Genomic DNA, 19,791 nt, shown 5'->3' on the forward strand with positions numbered 1-19,791 from the left:
GTAGGACTGGTACAAGGAATGTTCCACATACCCCATAAAGAGGCAGGCATAGCTGGGGCCCATGCGGGTACCCATAGCCACACCTTTTATTTGGAGGAAGTGAGAGAAGTTAAAGGAGAAATTGTTCAGTGTGAGAACAAGTTCAGCCAGATGGAGGAGAGTAGTGGTGGATGGGGATTGTTCGGGCCTCTGTTCAAGGGAGAAGCTAAGGGCCCTCAGACCATCCTGGTGGGGGATGGAGGTGTAGAGGGATTGGACGTCCATGGTGAAGAGGAAGCAGTTGGGGCCAGGGAACTGGAAATTGTTGATGTGACGTAAGGTGTCAGAGGAATCACATATGTAGGTGGGAAGGGGCTGGACAAGGGGAGAGAGAAGGGAGTCAAGATAACGAGAAATGAGTTCCATGGGGCAGGAACAGGCTGACACGATCGGTCTACCGGGACAGTTCTGTTTGTGGATTTTGGGTAGGAGGTAGAAGCGGGCCGTCTGATGTTGGGTGACTATCAGGTTGGAAGCTGTGGGAGGAAGATCTCCAGAGGAGATGAGGTCAGTGACAGTCCTGGAAACAATGGCTTGATGTTCAGTGGTGGGGTCATGTTCCAGGGAGAGGTAGGAGGAAGTGTCTGCGAGTTGACGCTCAGCCTCCGCGAGGTAGAGGTCAACCTCTTGACTCCCTTCTCTCTCCCCTTATCCAGTCCCTTCCCACCTACATCCATGATTCCTCTGACACCTTATGTCACATCAACAATTTCCAGTTCCCTGGCCCCAACTGCTTCCACTTCACCATGGACGTCCAATCCCTCTACTGCTCCATCCCCTACCAGGATGGTCTGAGGGCCCTTAGCTTCTTGTTAGGACAGAGGCCTGAACAATCCCCATCCACCACTACTCTCCTCCATCTGGCTGAACTTGTTCTCACACTGAACAATTTCTCCTTTAACTCCTCTCACTTCCTCCAAATAAAAGGTGTGGCTATGGGTAACCGCATGGGCCCCAGCTTTGCCTGTCTCTTTATGGGGTATGTGGAACATTCCTTGTTCCTGTCCTACTCCGGCCCCCTCCCACAACTCTTTCTCCGGTACATCGATGATTACTTTGGTGCTGCTTCATGCTCTCGTTGGGACTTGGAAAAATGTATTAATTTTGCTTCCAATTTCCACCCCTCCAACATTTTCACATGGTCCATCTCTGACACTTCCCTTCCCTTCCTTGACCTCTCTGTCTCAATTTCTGGTGATAGACTGTCCACCAATATCCATTACAAGCCTACCGACTCCCACAGCTACCTCGACTACAGCTCCTCACACCCCGCTTCCTGTAAGGACTCCATTCCATTCTCTTAGTTCCTTCACCTCCGTCGCATCTGTTCTGACGATGCTACCTTCAAAAACAGTTCCTCTGACATGCCCTCCTTCTTCCTTAACCGAGGTTTTCCACCGACGGTCGTTGACAGGGCCCTCAACCATGTCTGGCCCATCTCCCACACATCTGCCCTCATGCCTTCTCCTCCCTCCCAGAAACATGATAGGGTCCCCCTTGTCCTCACTTATCACCCCACCAGCCTCCACATTCAAAGGATCATCCTCCGCCATTTCCGCCAACTCCAGCATGATGCCACCACCAAACATATCTTCCCCTCACCCCCCCACCCACCCCCCCCGGCGGCATTCCATAGGGCTCGTTCCCTCCGGGATACCCTGGTCCACTCCTCCATCACCCCCTACTCCTCAACCCCTACCTATGGCACCTACCCATGCCCACCCAAAAGATGCAACACCTGCCCCTTCACTTCCTCTCTCCTCACTGTCCAAGGGCTGAAGCACTCCTTTCAAGTGAAGCAGCATTTCACTTGCATTTCCCCCAACTTAGTCTACTTCATTCGTCGCTTCCAATGCAGTGTCCTCTACTTTGGAGAGACCAAACGTAAACTGGGTGACCGCTTTGCAGAACACCTGTGGTCTGTCTGCAAGAAAGACCCAAACCTCCCCATTGCTTGCCATTTTAACACTCCACCCCGCTCTCTTGCCCACATGTCTGTCCTTGGCTTGCTGCATTGTTCCAGTGAAGCCCAATGCAAATTGAAGGAACAGCACCTCATCTTCCGACTAGGTACTTTACAGCCTTCTGGACTGAATATTGAATTCAACAACTTTAGATCTTGACCTCCCTCCTCCATTCCCACTCCCTTTCCTTTTCTTCCCCCTTCCTTTTGTTTTTTCCAATAATTTATATAGATTTTTCTTTTCCCACCTATTTCCATTATTTTTAAATCTTGTATGCCGGGCTAGTCTTTCCACCCCACCCCCACTACAGTTGTAACTTGAGTGCCCTGCCATCCATTCTTAATTGGCACATTCGTTTAGATAATATCACCACATTCAACACTTCTTTGTTCCATTGTCTGTGACATCTTTTGTTCATCTGCTCCTATCACTGCTTGCTTGTCCCTACAATCACACCACCCCCCCACTTCTCTTCCCCCCACCAGCCCCCCCCCCCCCACCACCCACATTAAACCAGCTGACATTTCACCCCTCTTCTAACATTCAATCAGTTCTGTTGAAGGGTCATGAGGACTCGAAATGTCAACTCTTTTCTTCTCCACCGATGCTGCCAGACCTACTGAGTTTTTCCAGGTAATTCTGTTTTTGTTTTGGATTTCCAGCATCTGCAGTTTTTTGTTTTTATCTTTTAAAGAATACATGGTCAATATGTTTCTAGCCCAAGGAGAAAGGAATCTGTGCCTGTGCTGAATCTAGTTCTGGGGATAAATATGACAAGTGGAGTGTGTTACAGTGGGATTATATCTGGGTATAAGTGATCATTATACAGTTAGGTTTAAAGTAATTATGGAACATGATAAAGGACAATTAAAGGTGCAATTGCCGAACCAAGAGGGTTGCCTCCAAACCCATGTTAGGCTTCTTCGCATTGTCTGATCTCTCCAATTTCTGAACTATTTTTGACTCAAGTGCTGTTGCTGTCACATTCCCCCCTCCAGCTTGTTTCTGCCTCTCTCTCTCTCTCCTTCAGTTCTAATTAGTTGCAACTCAGGTGAGGTAAAAGCGTTGCACCTTGAGCAGTTCCTTCCCGCTCCAGAACTTTTCCCAATGACCCAGGAATCTAAAGCCCTTCTCCCTGCACCATTTATCCAGCCACTTGTTAGCCTGCTTTATCCAGCGATCCAGGGATTACTACCTTGGAAGTCCAGCTTGTTTAACTTCTCCCTTCCCCTCCAGCTTCCAAAGCTCTGATTGCTAGACCTCGAGCATTTTCTTCACTTTGCCATTCATTCCCACACTGTCTATGACTTTGGCCATTCCATTTCCTGCTTAAAGTGCTTTGTCCCCCCTCGGTGTTGTCGTTTGCCCTAGCACTGTTACGGGCACATGTCAGCAGTTGCAGGAACTCATCTATCCAGCTGACCATTAAATTGCTTATGTCCCTTCCATTTCAACATTTTTCTGTACCCTCCTGCACAGTCATTTGTGCCTTGGGGCCGTAGATATGCTCTGGACTGCACTCCTTCAAGGTGGTCATCCTTACCAGTATTTGGTGCTAAAAGCCAGTTTACCAGTGCCTCACTGCCCGGTGATGTCTGTGCTGCCAGACGGCCACCTAACTCCTGTCATCTTGTATTCTCTTGCGCTGTGGGATGACAATCTCCAGGAAAGCATGTGGCAAGAAAGTTTTAGCTTCCTGTATGCCCTGCAGTGATTCCGGCTACATCTCAAGCTCAGAAACGCTGAGGACAAATTTAAACAACGGGATGCCCTTCCTGAACACACCATTATCCAGGGAGCATGAAGCTTCCTGGAGTTTTTGTTTCATTCAATGAATGTGAGCATTGGTGGCAAGGGTAACATTCACTGCCAATCCCTAATTATCCTCATGAAGGTGGTAGTGAGTGGCCTTCTTGAACTGAGGCTGTTCATGTGGTGTAGGTGCCCAATAGTGCTGTCAGGTAGGGAGTTCCAGGATTTTGAACCCGTGATGATGAAAGAATGGGAACACATTTCCAAGTCAGGGTGGTGTATAACTTGGAGAGGAACTTGCAAAAAAGTAGTCAGCTACCGCTGTTCTTCTACATTGTACAGGTCTCAGGTTTTGAAGGTGCTCTTGAAGAGGTCTTCATGAGTTGCTGCAAAGCATTTGGATGCAACACCCTGAAGCCACAGTAAGACAGTGGTGGAGGGTGTGAAGATTTAAGTTGGTAGATTGAGTGCCAAACATGCAGAAAGTTCTGGCCTGGACAGTGCCAAGTTTCCTGAGTGTTGCTGGAATTACATTCATCTAGGCCAGCGTGGAGTATTTCATCACATTCCTGACATGCACCTTATAGATGTTGGACAGGCTTCGGGAAGTCAAGAAGTTAGTTACTCACCGCAGAATATCCAGCTTCTGACCTGCCATTGTAGCTAAAATATGTATGTGGCTGGTCCAATTAAGTCCCTATTCAATGGTAGCCTCCAGGATATTGAGGTGCGGGATTCAGTGATGAAAACGTTATTGAATGTCATGGGGAGGTGATTAGACTCTTTCTATTTGAGATGAGCATAGGGATCTGGCACTTGTGTTGTACCAATGTTATTTGCCACTTATCTTTATTTATTCTTTCGAGGGATGTGAGTGTCGCTGGCAGTGGTGGGGAGTGGGTGGGGGTGAGTTCTAAGGTGAGTTGGTGGGTGTGGGGAGATTGGTGGCATTGGGGATATGGTGGGAGGGGGTGGGGGGGGGGCAGTGGTAGGAGCGGGGTTGTTCCACAAGCTTGTAGTTAAATATATTTTGTTTAAGGAAATTGACTTCCAGAAGCAACTTGGATTGTAATTCATTCCAGCTCACATCCTGATTAACAGGTGTAAGTATCCTGGGGTAAATTTCTGGACAGGTTCAGAGTAGCTAGCCCAAGTGGCCGACAGCAGAGTCAATTCCGTGTTGGAAGCATCCACAGAATGGTCGGGGCAGAGTATTTTTGTCCATTGGGAGTTTAGAGCAAGTGAGCATGTCCGGACTTCCTCTGCAGCAGTGAATGTCTTAATGTTTGTTGCTACTCAGATTGGAAGGTCTAGGCGAGTAATATCATGGCTGATTTGTGACCTAACTCCAAACACCCGCCTTTGTCCTCTTTACTCCAGACCCCGTAAGGTCTCATAGAATCAGGTCAAACATGAGTAAGGAATCGTCCTGCTGGTTACAATTTACTGCCCTCTCTCAGTTTATGAATCAGTGCTTCTCCATAATGAACACCACCTGTAAGGAGTGCTGAGGGCAACAAGGGCACAGAATGTTCTTTGGTTGGGACTTTCAATGTTCATCACCAAGCGTGGCTCGGTAGCACCACTAACCGACTGAGTCATGAAGGATATATCTGCCAGGCTGGGCATTGAGCAAGTAGTGAGTGAACAACGTGAGGACACATGGGACAAACTTACTTGATCTTGCCCTCGCCAATATATCTATCGCAGATGCATCTATAATGGCAGGATTGACGACTGCACAGTCCTTGTGAAGAAAAAGTCCTGCCTTCGTACTGAGCACACCCTCTATTGTGTTGTATGACACTACCACCGTATTACATGGGATGGATTCAAAACGGATCTAGCAGCTCAAAACTGGGCATCCAGAGGTGTTGTCGGCCATTAGCAGCAGCAGAATTGTATTCAACCAGTCTGTGACCTCATGACCCGATATATGTCTGACTCAGAGAACAAACCCTGGATTGATGAGGATACTAGTAGATCACGCTAGGAGATGCACCAGGCATTCCTAAAAATTAGGTGCCAACCTATTAAAGCTATATCACGGAACTATATGCATGCTGAACAGTGGATGCAGCATGGCGCAGACTGACCTCATAACCAACAAATTAGACCAAAACTCTGAAGGTCGGGAATGGTGATGGACAATTACACAACTAACTCCATCCTTGATGATAGGCGTGCCCAGCATATCAGTATAGAACCATTTTCAGCCAGAACTGGTAATCCATCTCGGGCTCCTCCCGAGGTCTGCACCATCAGAGATGCTTGCCTTCAGACAATTTGCTTCACTCGATGCAAAATCAAGAAATGGCTGAAGGCACGAGATACAGCAAGGCTTTTATTTTCATTCATTTAGCCGCACATCCCATGTGCAGGAGGACTGCGAACAATTTTGTTTCCACTCATTGTGGTTGGGAACCCGACTGAACGAGATTTCCCTTCAGTCACCAACAGTGTCACTGTGGAGCAGATTTAACAACCGCAATTTCTCTAATAACTTCGAAGTGAGGTAAAGCTGGTTAAAATAAACGCAGCGTATAAACGAAAAAAAAAAACAAACTAATCGAACATAAAGGGAAGTGAAAGAGAATAAAATCGTGGAAGTGTTCTCCTCACCCTGATGTGCCCTGAGCGATTTAAAATAGCGAAGTATACAAGAGACGTGGGAAAACTTCGCTGTCCGAAAGATGGAAGTCACATGTTAAACGTGTATCAATTTCAGGAGAGATTCAGACATGCTTCTTTCTCCATCCAAATCTAAGAAATTAATTAGGGTTTATCTTCGCTTCTAGGTGTAATTAATAATTTAGTCTGATTTGGATCATTTTACAGAGAGCTCATTACCATTGACACATCACAACATCAAAAGGTACTTTAATTAATTTTCTCACGCTACAATTGTTGCTATCGCATTTTTCCCATTAATAATTCCAATGATATAGCTGCTGTGAAATGGCCGGTATTTGGCATTGCTCAACAGAATCTACTTTAGGAAAAACATTAATATATTGATTTCAGTGCTACAGTAGCAGAGCTTTTTCTGGGTTAAATAGCAAAACAGAAAGCAATCGCTATACAAGATTACAATGTACATTTCAGAATATTAACTTTACCAACCATGTTGTAAACAACACTCGAAATGTTTCAACGGTTTGAGGGACATTAACAGATAGCCAACCTCCTTCGTTAGGAATATTTTTCCTGCTTTATCAAAGATTTTCATTGCTTCAATGCTGGCTCCAGCTCGATGTTCATTTTTTTTGCCAGGCGTCACAGGTTGTCTTTCTTTCTGGTGCATTACCGCGATCTTGATGTGCCTGTCAGTATCCTGACGAGTTTGTATCATTAAACGTATCCAGGCTTCCATTTAACCTCCCCAAACGGGGTTCGATTTTAATTTTTTATTTTTCTTAACTGTATTAAATCGTAACTTTCGGCCCTCTCGTCATTAATGAATCTTAACCAAGACAAAATGTGCAAAGGCTCTCTAACCAATCTCGGATTCATCGTATATTTGTGTAAGATGCTGGGCAAAATGAGACAAACGCTTGAAATTTCCTGGAGTACCCCTGAATGAGATCGGTGAAGCGCCTGGAGAAATGATAGTCGCAGCCCGGAATGTTTACAACAGAAACATTGCCGTACTTATGACACTAACAAAATGTCAAGCAAAGAAAATTCGGCTGTTGAGAATGCACGACAAACAAACGTCCCCTTCTGACTTTGGACAGTGCTGGGCCGGGTGAACAGATGTCTTCACATCGCATTCCGAAAATTGTCTTCTTTCGTTGCTCGGACGGCCTCCTTCGAAAATGTTTCAAATCTTCTCAGAAACATTATTACTAGAATCAGAAGAATGACCTGAATGACAATGAAGGCGAAGAGCATGATCTGGCACACGAAGGCCATGTTACAATACCAATCCTGGCAAGTGGAGACAACTTCATCCTCCGTTAGATATAAGATCAGCCTTCCCTGGAGCTCCACTGGCGAGAAACACCTTAAGTTCTTATACTGGCTTCGGTCCTCCTGCTTGAGAAGCCAGGATCTCAGGTACAAAATGCTACAATCGCAGGCCCATGGGTTACTGTCCAGTGAAACCGACCTCAGATTTTGCAGAGTGTCAAAGAGACCACTGGGGATGGAAGATAGCTTGTTGTTGTTCAATTTGATCTTAGTGATGTCGGCTGCAAAGCGAATGGGAATTGTACTTACGTTCAGCTCCAGACTGCTGCAGTCGGCAGATGTCCCGGAACAGCGACACGTTGGCGGGCATTGGAAGACCGCTACTCGGACCAAGGAGAGAAACACAAAAAATACTTCTTGCTGTCTCAGCAGTGACATCGTCTGGAACAAAACTGGGGGGTTAGCTCGAAAAATAAGTTATGAGTGATAAAAAAACAAACACGGAGAATTATGGGTGCATCACTTTCAATATGCTAATCCATTTTACTCACCTTAAATTTCACAAGAAACGTCGCGAACGGAATATAATCAAGAACAATCTTCATCCAACGCGTTATTCCATATTTATATGTCCTTGGCAATCATGCTTGCTGCTGGTTGCGAGAAACCGAGAACATGTCTTTTTTTTCAAATCTGCCATAAAATATCACAGATGAGATCGACAAAACGTCACATGTGATCGTACTTATTACATTAAATGCCTCAATTACCTTTCAGCACCTTCTAATCGATATGTATCACCTCCCACTGTAACACTCCCGTCTTATCAGCTGAATTAAGAGAGATCAAATTCACATCCACTAGTTGGGCACACGTAAGTTAAACCGAGGTAATTCAAATAAAACTCCCTCATTTTTTTCGACCACGCTGGGCGAAGAGAAGGATTTCTGTTATAGCTGATTACGGCGGCGAAGCAAGTAGAACCAGCCCTTCATCGTGTTAAGACTTACACGGATTATGCGCTGGATCAGAGCAACAACGGGAATTCACCAAAAGGTCACCGAGTTCTGTAGTTATTAACCATTTTAGTTATAATGGGTTGGTTGATTCAAACTTGTTGGTTCATTTGCCGGATAATATTTCCGAGTAACTCGAGTCAACACGATAGGGGATGGGAGACAATCCAGACACTGCCTTTTACTGGCTTATAATGTGTAAAATGAACTTGAGAAAAAGGCCAAGAGTTATTGGGCTCATTCAGCAGATCCGATGAGTGCTTCAGTTCATCCAACCTATCGTCCAAATGCACTTAGAACTCGACTGCCTGGCAGGTTAGGTTATTCCAATTGTTCATCGCTTCTTCTAGAAAAGGCGTTTTCGCTAAAATTTGCTTTAACATGTTTAGCAACAAACTGAATATCATTGTTCACATCGAGTGAATCCACCTGCCCAAAGTTAAACAGACAGTACCCATAGCACAAAATGTTTGAGTGTGATTCACTTCATTGTCTTTAAACAAATTAAGTCCTATCGAAACATCTTTTCTTGTAGACCCCGTTTCTTCAAATTGATCCAACTCTGGCTTACTGGGCATCCGCCACTTAATTGTCCGACCAATGAAGAAAGAATGCCTGTCTTATTTTCATCTCCGTAGAACCTCGGGATGTCCCACATTTACAGACACTAAGTACTTTTTTGAAGCGAGGGTCACTGATGTAATGTAGGAAACGCGGCTTCCAATTTGCGCAGAGCAAGGTTAAACAGACATCAATGAGATAATGACCAGGCAATCTATTTTGTGATGCCGATTCAGGGGTAAATGTTGGCCATGATACACGGGAGAACTCCACCGCTCTTCCGATCCCAAAGGAGCTTTTCGGTTCACTCGAGAGGGCAGGTAGTTTGTTACTGTTTGGTTTAACTTCTTATCCACACCTCCGACAGTGCATACGAACATACAAATTAGGAGCAGGAGTAGGCCACTCGTCCTTCGAGCCTTCTCCTCATTCAATAAGATCATGGCTCACCTGAATGTAACCTCAACCCCACATTCCTCCCTATCCCCGATAACCTTTCACCCCTTGTTAATCAATAATCTATCGAACTTTGCCTTAAAAATATTCAAAGACACCACCTTTTGAGGAAGAGAGTTCCAAAGAATCACAATCCTCTGAGCGAAAAAAAACCTCATCTCTGTCTTAAATGAGCGACCCCTTATTTTTAAACAGTGACCCCTAGTTCTAGATTCTCCCACATGAGGAAACATCCTCCCCACATCCACCCTGTCAAGACCCCTCAGAATTTTAAATGTTTCAATTAAATCGCCTCTTACGCTTCTAAATTCCAGTGGATACAAGCCTAATCTGTTCAGCCTTTCCTCATAAGACATTCCTGGTATTAGTCTAGTAACCCTTCTCTGATTTGCTTCTAATGCATCATTCCCTCATATTGCACTCAAGTCTCTGGAGTGAGACTTGAACTCATTACTCCCTGTCTCAGAGGAAAGGGTGTTTTTTTGGCAAAAGTATACTTTATTCATAAAATATCTGAAAGAACATTACAAAATATTTCAATGTGGCCATCACAGAAAGTGCAATGTTTGTCAAGTTTTCTACAAAGATCATGTTGCACTCTAAGGTGCTTCAACACAATTGTGATACATGTAATATTCACTGCATAAATTCAGTGTGAATCATACAGCCTGAGAGTTCAATACAATTCCCAGCCTCTTGGTGCACAATGGCTCAAAGGTCTTAGACAGCGACCTTTCCCCATTGCACCTTTGTGGCGGCTGCCCCAAGCGTTAGTGCGCCCCTCAGCATGTAGTCCTGGACTTTGGAGTGTGCCAGGCTGCAACACTAAGTGGGGAACAACTCTGCATTGGAAGACCAACAAACTTCAGGCAGACCAAAGTGCATCTTTCACTGAATTGGGGCAGAATTTTCTGTTTGACATGCGGGGGGGGTGGGACCCACATGCCAACATGTAAAATGGCACGCGGTGTCGTCAGGCGAGTGTCCCGACATCACCGCGCATCATCGCAATATTTCAGTGGGCGGTGATGTCGCCATTAATTTACGGGCCATTTAAGGCCCTTGAGGCTCCATTTGATGGGGACTTTGCAGCACCCGTGCATTCTTCGGCTCGTCACAAGGGTGTAATGGGCAGGTGGGTATCAGAAATTTGTATGAACCTCATCCATGGGCAGGAGAAGAGGGCTCAGTGGGGTCATGATTCTACGGATTTAAAAGTTATTGTACAAAAATTATTGAAACTTGCCTGTGTGAGCTGGAAAACTTCAAAGCACATACCAGCTGCTTGGACTGGACTCATAATCTTCAGGTCAGCACTTTGCAGTGAGAATTTGTTTTGGGGCCTGTAGGTTTCAGGGAGCTGCCCTGAGCCTAGGAATGGGAGGTGATTGCTCCACTGGAGGCACCTCCTCTGAGGAGGAAGGGAGGGCTGGAAGGGGGAGGAGGCCAGGAGTGCACATTCAGCCTTCAGGAGAGCCACCTTTGGGAGGACAGGCACAGGCACAAGGGGTGCAGGGCCACGAAGTAGTCCAAGGTGGAAGGAGCTGCAAAAGAACAACTAACCTGCTGCCAGGGTATACAGGCAGCAAAGCAGCTACCTCAATATATCTGAGGCGCAGCACCGAAGGAGGCTCCATCTGTCAAGGGAGACAGTCAACACTATCTGTCAGATGACTGAGCCAGAGATCTCCATGAATTGTGTGGGTGGACACCACATGCCTGTGGCTCTAAAGGTCACAGCTGCCCTCAACTTCTATGCCTCTGGCTCTTTCCAGTAGTTGATTGGTGATCTGCCCTTGATGATCCTCCAGCTGCAGTTGATGTTTGTCTTGCTGTGTGTCCCTGGGAACATCCCGTAGAGCACAGAGTCCTGTGTCACAGCACTGCTCAGGATCAAACTTGACAAAAACCACTGCTTCTCTCTCCAGACCTTCTTTGTAAAGACACATTCCACAAGGAGGTGAACAACAGTCTCTTTCCCTCCGCAGCCACCTTGAGGGCAATGTGCAGAGGAGGTGAGACTCTGGTGTGTCTCAGAGGAAAGAGTGCTACCAACTGATGCACGACTGACACTAGTTATAGTACTGCCTCATATACCTTAAAGTATACCTTAGATTCTGGAAGTCTCACCTCAAACTTCCCCACCTCTCGTCCTTTAACATTTCCTTAAGACTTATTTATTTCAGCAAGTTTTTAGTAACCCATCCATATCAATGCTTCTTTAACTCCGTATCAATTTTGTCTAATTACCCTCCTGCTGGGATGGTAATTAGCTTATGCATATTTAATTGTTTATACATATTTAAGGCATTTTTAAAATACAAATACTCATTGTTGAAACTAAACCAATGTAACATTTTTTTGCAAGCTCTGAGAGACCTTGGAATAATTCTTAGATATTTCTGAGGAATTTTCACCCTTTGTTTTGAAAGCTATGTGTAGCAAAGTGAGTACCATAGAATGAAAAATACCATCGTTCCCTTGTAACTAACACTCATGGTTATGGAGGGAGTTTTTTTCTCTTCTTACATTTTCCAGCAAGAGCATAGTTTTTGTCTTACAGTGAATTCAGGCAATTTTTAACATACTACAGTTGTCATCCTTTCCTGAAATACAGCACAGAGGATGACAGAGATAAAAACAAAAAAACTGCGGATGCTGGAAATCCAAAACAAAAACAGAATTACCTGGAAAAACTCAGCAGGTCTGGCAGCATCGGCGGAGAAGAAAAGAGTTGACGTTTCGAGTCCTCATGACCCTTCGACAGAACTTGAGTTCGAGTCCAAGAAAGAGTTGAAATATAAGCTGGTTTAAAGTGTGTGTGTGGGGGGCGGAGAGATAGAGAGACAGAGAGGTGGGGGGGGTGGGGGGGGGGTGGTGTGGTTGTAGGGACAAACAAGCAGTGATAGAAGCAGATCATCAAAAGATGTCAACGACAATAGTACAATAGAACACATAGGTGTTAAGGTTAAAGTTGGTGATATTATCTAAACGAATGTGCTAATTAAGAATGGATGGTAGGGCACTCAAGGTATAGCTCTAGTGGGGGTTTTTTAAAATTTTTTTATAATGGAAATAGGTGGGAAAAGGAAAATCTTTATAATTTATTGGAAAAAAAAGGGAAGGGGGAAACAGAAAGGGGGTGGGGATGGGGGAGGGAGCTCACGACCTAAAGTTGTTGAATTCAATATTCAGTCCGGATGGCTGTAAAGTGCCTAGTTGGAAGATGAGGTGTTGTTCCTCCAGTTTGCGTTGGGCTTCACTGGAACAATGCAGCAAGCCAAGGACAGACATGTGGGCAAGAGAGCAGGGTGGAGTGTTAAAATGGCAAGCGACAGGGAGGTTTGGGTCATTCTTGTGGACAGACCGAAGGTGTTCTGCAAAGCGGTCGCCCAGTTTACGTTTGGTCTCTCCAATGTAGAGGAGACCACATTGGGAGCAACGAATGCAGTAGACCAAGTTGGGGGAAATGCAAGTGAAATGCTGCTTCACTTGAAAGGAGTGTTTGGGTCCTTGGACGGTGAGGAGAGAGGAAGTGAAGGGGCAGGTGTTGCATCTTTTGTGTGGGCATGGGGTGGTGCCATAGGAGGGGGTTGAGGAGTAGGGGGTGATGGAGGAGTGGACCAGGGTGTCCCGGAGGGAGCGATCCCTACGGAATGCCGATAAGGGGGGTGAAGGGAAGATGTGTTTGGTGGTGGCATCATGCTGGAGTTGGCGGAAATGGCGGAGGATGATCCTTTGAATGCGGAGGCTGGTGGGGTGATAAGTGAGGACAAGGGAGACCCTATCATGTTTCTGGGAGGGAGGAGAAGGCGTGAGGGCGGATGCGCGGGAGATGGGCCGGACACGGTTGAGGGCCCTGTCAATGACCGTGGGTGGAAAACCTCGGTTATGGAAGAAGGAGGACATGTCAGAGGAACTGTTTTTGAATGTAGCATCATCGGAACAGATGCGACGGAGGCGAAGGAACTGAGAGAATGGGATGGAGTCCTTACAGGAAGCGGGGTGTGAGGTGCTGTAGTCGAGATAGCTGTGGGAGTCGGTGGGTTTGTAATGGATATTGGTGGACAGTCTATCACCAGAGATTGAGACTGAGAGGTCAAGGAAGGGAAGGGAAGTGTCAGAGATGGACCACGTGAAAATGATGGAGGGGTGGAGATTGGAAGAAAAATTAATAAATTTTTCCAAGTCCTGACGAGAGCATGAAGCGGCACCGAAGTAATCATCGATGTACCGGAGAAAGAGTTGTGGAAGGGGGCCGGAGTAGGACCCTGGTCCACTCCTCCATCACCCCCTACTCCTCAACCCCCTCCTATGGCACCACCCCATGCCCACGCAAAAGATGCAACACCTGCCCCTTCACTTCCTCTCTCCTCACTGTCCAAGGACCCAAACACTCCTTTCAAGTGAAGCAGCATTTCACTTGCATTTCCCCCAACTTAGTCTACTGCATTCATTGCTTCCAATGTGGTCTCCTCTACATTGGAGAGACCAAACGTAAACTGGGCGACCGCTTTGCAGAACACCTTCGGTCTGTCCGCAAGAATGACCCAAACCTCCCTGTCGCTTGCCATTTTAACACTCCACCCTGCTCTCTTGCCCACATGTCTGTCCTTGGCTTGCTGCATTGTTCCAGTGAAGCCCAAAGCAAACTGGAGGAACAACACCTCATCTTCCAACTAGGCACTTTACAGCCATCCGGACTGAATATTGAATTCAACAACTTTAGGTCGTGAGCTCCCTCCCCCATCCCCACCCCCTTTCTGTTTCCCCCTTCCCTTTTTTTTCCAATAAATTATAAAGATTTTCCTTTTCCCACCTATTTCCATTGTAAAAAAATTTTAAAAAACCCCCACTAGAGCTATACCTTGAGTGCCCTACCATCCATTCTTAATTAGCACATTCATTTAGATAATATCACCAACTTTAACCTTAACACCTATGTGTTCTATTGTACTATTGTCATTGACATCTTTTGATGATCTGCTTCTATCACTGCTTGTTTGTCCCTACAACCACACCACCCCCCCCCCCCCACCCCCCCACCTCTCTGTCTCTCTATCTCTCCGCCCCCCACACACACACTTTAAACCAGCTTATATTTCAACTCTTTCTTGGACTCGAACTCAAGTTCTGTCGAAGGGTCATGAGGACTCGAAACATCAACTCTTTTCTTCTCCGCCGATGCTGCCAGACCTGCTGAGTTTTACCAGGTAATTCTGTTTTTGTTTTACAGAGGATGACAGGTTGGGTGTCTATTACAAAGCCCCTCTTGCCTTTGAGGACAAACTTGTCAAACTGTTATTTTCTTGGAGGACAATGGTACTTTACACGTTCATTGCCTCACTCAGGAGAAATTAGGATTTGAGTTGCTATCAGATATCAGAAACACACTTTTTTGAATGTTAATATCTGCTGATTTACAGACCATGGACCAGACGAATTTAATTTCTCTGATTACTGAATTATTAAAGGAACAGAATGGCAGTAATGCATGGACATCAAACTTCAGCCCACAAGTTATGAGAATTGACATCAACAGAATGACAGTAACATTAAAGAATTCTGCTGATGTAGGTTACAGTGTATCTGATTCATTTAGTTTTCATGGGAGACCTGGAGGTAATATTTTTTGTGGGGATTCTCCCAACCGCTTGTCACAATTCAGCAGTAACCTCAACGAAAATCTTAACTAGCTGTGTATGCAATTTCTGCACAGTTTTCACTAAAGCTACAGTGGAAGAATCCATCTGGAGAATTTCCCCAAGAACTCCAACATCATTCAAATACATTACATAGTGAAGGGCAAAGCAAAACATTTGTTCAAACGTCGTGTTTGATGCTGGGGTACACAATGGGCCTCAGCAATCGATATGAAGCTCCTGCAGGCAGTCACGGTCCTTTTATCCAAACAAGCTTATCAGCTTGAAATGTACATAGCTTAAGAAATATATTTTAACATCTTAAAGACTAATGATACCTTTATTTGCATGGCACCCTCTATATCTCGCTCTGTGTTCATGGAATATTCAACTATAAGCAAAGTCATTATTACTTTTAGGCGGCACTCATTGGTCCAAAAAGCTGGTACTTTTCTGGAGAAACAGGAGAATGCCGTGGTAAGTCATGACCTTTGCTAAACTACTTGTCCTAAATAGAGGGCAATTGTTAATTTTGGTGTCCAGTTCTACACATGCAAAGGTGAAGGGTTTGAATTATAGGAATACCAGCCTGCTTATGGTAACCTTTTCAAAGTGAACATAAAATGGAAGAATTGGGACACATACTAAATTGTACAACAGATCTTGGTTTCCAGGGTTGAGTGAAAGGAGAAAATCTCGTCTTTTATTTATTCGCTTATGGGGTGTGGGCATCGCTGGCTAAGCCAAGATTTACTGCCCATCTCTAATTGCCCTTGAGGAGGTGACGGTGAGCTGCATTCTTGAACTGCTGCAATCCATGTGGTGCAGGTACACCCACAGTGCTGTTAGAAAGGGAGTTCCAGGATTTTGACCCAGTGACAAGTGACAATGAAGGAACAGTGATATATTTCCAAGTCAGAGTGGTGAGTGGCTTGGAGGGGAACTTGCAGGTGTTAATATTACCAAGTATCTGCTACCCTTGTCCTTCTAGATAGTAGTGGTCATGGGTTGGAAGGTGCCATCGAAGGAGCCTTGGTGAGTTCCTGCAGTGCATCTTGTAAATGGTACACACTAGTGCTACTGTGCATTGGTGGTGGAGGGAGTGAAAGTTTGTGGAAGGGGTGCCAATTAAGCGGACTGCCTTGTCCTGGATGGTGTTGAACTTCTTGAGTGTTGTAGGTGCTGCGCTCACCCAGGCAAGTGATACTCCTAACCTGTGCCTGGTAGATGGTGGACAGGCTTTGGGAAGTCAGGGGGTGAGTTACTCACTGCAGGATTCCCAGCCCCTGACCTGCTCTTGTAGCCACAGTATTTATATGACTAGTCCAGTTCAGCTTCTGGTCAATGGTATCCGCCATCAGGAAACTGATGAATGCATTCTCTCACTTCTAACCTCCAGCATCTTATTAGGTCATAACCTTCCTTATTTTATTTTCTTAATACTATCCACGCATTTGTTTCTTTGAACTTGCCTCCATTATTGCTTGCAATTTCCAAAATGCATTCTTTTATACTTTAATACTGTACTTCATACTCTAACCAATTCTCTGCTCCAACAACAAAACTGGGAAAGCCTTTAACAAAAGCAAAATACCATGCATGCTGAAAATCCTCAATTAAGAGCAGAAATCATTGGACGCATCAGGCTAGCTAACATGTAGGGGAATAAAAGCAGAACTAGCGTTTCGGGTCGATAATATAAGGTCATCGATCTGTAAGTTAATTATTTCCCTCTCCATACATGCTGCCTGAGCTGCTGAACGTTGCCATAATGTTCTCGTTTTTATTCATGAAGCAGTTACCTCCTTCAGTCATCCTTTCTTCTTACCTGAATTGGGCGTCAACGTCTTACATTTATTTGTTTTTCTCTCTCCAGTCGTTTCAGTCTTGGTGCTGGGGCGCACAATGGGCCTCAGCAATCGATATGAAGCTCCTGCAGGCTGTCACGGTCCTTTTCTCAAAACAGGCTTATCAGCTTGGTTGGCTGCCAATTATATCCGGCCATGGTAGCAGAGCAGATGAGTTGGCGTTTTTCTCCTTGGTTTATCTCTGACACCCTGTTGGAGTTGCATACTATCTCAGCATAACAAGGAAGAATGTCAAATAGATTTCAGACTTTCGCAAGAACTTGCATCAGTTGTCGCCGTTGTTGCCCTACTGCTGGACTTATAGTGCACCTCCTCCGCAGCACAGATGTGATGTTCCTGGTCTGGTAATCCACAAGCCTGGTTGAATGTTCCGGCGACATAAACCAAAATTCCAACTCGGCAGCTGGTCAAATTTAGGTTTAATTTGTAAATCTGGAATAAAGGTCTTCAAAATAAAACGTCTCTTGGAGATCAACATGCTATTGTCACTTAAGTATACACGTCTGTCTGTCACAGTTACGTTCAAACAATGCACATTTTTCAATTGCTTGTCCCACTCAAACCTTGGAATGGCCTGCGGGTGTCTCCTGATCAGATGCACAAACATTGGCGACAAAACCACATCTCCAACTGCTATTTTTTTCATTCTTTCATGGGTGTGGGCTTCGTTGGCTAGGGCAGCATTAATTACCTATCTCTAATAGCCCTTGCGAAGTTGGTGGTGCGGGCCATCTTCAACTGCTGCAACCCCTGTGGTGCAGGATACCCACGGTGCTGTTAGGGAGAGAGTTCCAGGATTTTGAGCCAGCGAATGAATGGCGATATATTTCCAAGTCAGGATCGTGTGTGGCTTGGAAGGGAACTTGCAGCTGTTGGTGTTCCCATGCATCTGCTGCCCTTATCCTAGTAGGTGGTAGAGGTCACAGGTTTCGAAGCTGCTGTTGAAAGAGCTTTGGTGGGTTCCTGCTGTGCATTTTGTAGAATAGCTGGTACACATTGTTGCCACTGTGCATTGGTGGTGGAGGGAGTGAATGTTATAGGTAGTGAAAAAAAAGATAAAAACAAAAAACTGCGGATGCTGGAAATCCAAAACAAAAACAGAATTACCTGGAAAAACTCAGCAGGTCTGGCAGCATCGGCGGAGAAGAAAAGAGTTGACGTTTCGAGTCCTCGTGACCCTTCCACAGAACTCAGTTCTGTGGAAGGGTCACGAGGAGTCAAAACGTCAACTCTTTTCTTTCCGCCAATGCTGCCAGATCTGCTGAGTTTTTCCAGGTAATTCTGTTTTTGTTATAGGTGGTGGTTGGGGCACCAATCATGCAGATTGCTTTGTCCTGGATGATGTCCAGCTTCTTGAGTGTTGTTGGAGCTGTGCTCATCCAGGCATGTGGAGAGTATTCAATCATACTGCTGACTTGTGCCTTGTAGAAGTTGGACAGACTCTAGGGAGTCAGGAGATGAGTTACTCACTGCAGAATTTCCAGTCCCTGTCCTACTTTTGTAGCCACAGTATTTACATAGCTGGTCCAGTTCAGTTTCTGGTCCACTAATGTCTGGATCACTAATGTCCTTCAACAATATCCTGGAAGGATATCTGCTATCCTTACACTACCCTATGTGTAACTCCAGACCTATGGCCTTCTGAAATGGCCAAGCAAGCCAGTTGGTTGTATCAAACCGCTACAGAAAAGTTAAAATAAAACTCTCTTCCAGCATTGTGGATGTACCTACACCACATGGACTGCAGCAGTTCAAGAAGGCAGTTCACCATCAGCGTCTCAACAGCAATTAGGGATGGCATTAAATGTCAACCTTGCCAGTGATTCCTACACCCCATGAATGAATACTATGAAAAAATGGAATATGAGCAGTATTTTGGCACCTGTGTAAGGAATGAAAGTTAGAGGAAATTGAAATCAAAAAATGGTGAATAACAGAACATAAAAACATAAGAAAAAGAAACAGGAATAGACCCTACTACCCTTTAAGCCTGCTCTACCATTCTATAGGGTTATGAATGATCTTCTGCCTTAAGAAGCTTGTCACCATCCAGGGCAAAGTAGCCTCTGTAACTGTCACCTTATCAATTATCTCAAACACTCACTCCTTCCATCAGTGATGCTCAGTAGCAGCAGTGTTTACCACCTAAAAGATGCACTGTACCTATTCACCAAGGGTCCTTTGACAGCACCTTACAAACCCATGATCTCTACCACCTAGAAGGACAAGGGCAGCAGATGCATGGGAACACCTCCACCTGCAAGTTCCATTCCAAGCCACGCACCATCCTGACTTGGAACTATATCACCGTTCCTTCACTATCACTGAGTCAGAATCCTGGAATTCTCTCCCTAACAGCACTGTAGGCATACCATGTGTACATAGACTGCAGCGATTTAAGAAGGCAACTCACCACCACTTTTTCAAGAGCAATTAGGATGGGCAATATATGCTGGTCTAGCCAATGATGCCCACATCCCATGAATGAATAAATAAAAAAAATAGGGCTGCTTAATGTAAACCAATTTCAAGCTGATGTTGTCATGATTTTGGCCTTTATAAATGCCTTCTTTTAACGCTT

General features: G+C 45.2%; 1 protein-coding gene across 2 annotated transcripts; it reads right to left on the reverse strand.

Annotated features, from left to right (window-relative positions):
- Positions 1-6,619: 6,619 nt before the first annotated feature.
- On the reverse strand, positions 6,620-17,328 carry gp1bb (glycoprotein Ib platelet subunit beta). Of its 2 annotated transcripts, XM_041203311.1 has the most exons (3): positions 17,171-17,328; positions 8,219-8,360; positions 6,620-8,108 (listed from the first exon to the last, which is right to left on the reverse strand). In XM_041203311.1, the coding sequence occupies exons 2-3, from the start codon at positions 8,270-8,272 to the stop codon at positions 7,518-7,520; spliced, it is 645 nt and encodes a 214-aa protein (XP_041059245.1). In that variant the 5' UTR covers positions 8,273-8,360; positions 17,171-17,328; the 3' UTR covers positions 6,620-7,517. The 2 variants fall into 2 exon arrangements, with proteins under 2 accessions (XP_041059245.1, XP_041059246.1); XM_041203312.1 differs by lacking the exon at positions 17,171-17,328 and having other exon boundaries at positions 6,620-8,119; positions 8,219-8,341.
- Between the last annotated feature and the right edge of the window lie 2,463 nt (positions 17,329-19,791).

Source organism: Carcharodon carcharias, chromosome 13, assembly GCF_017639515.1.
Source record: "Carcharodon carcharias isolate sCarCar2 chromosome 13, sCarCar2.pri, whole genome shotgun sequence".
NCBI classification, from domain to species: Eukaryota; Metazoa; Chordata; class Chondrichthyes; order Lamniformes; family Lamnidae; genus Carcharodon; species Carcharodon carcharias.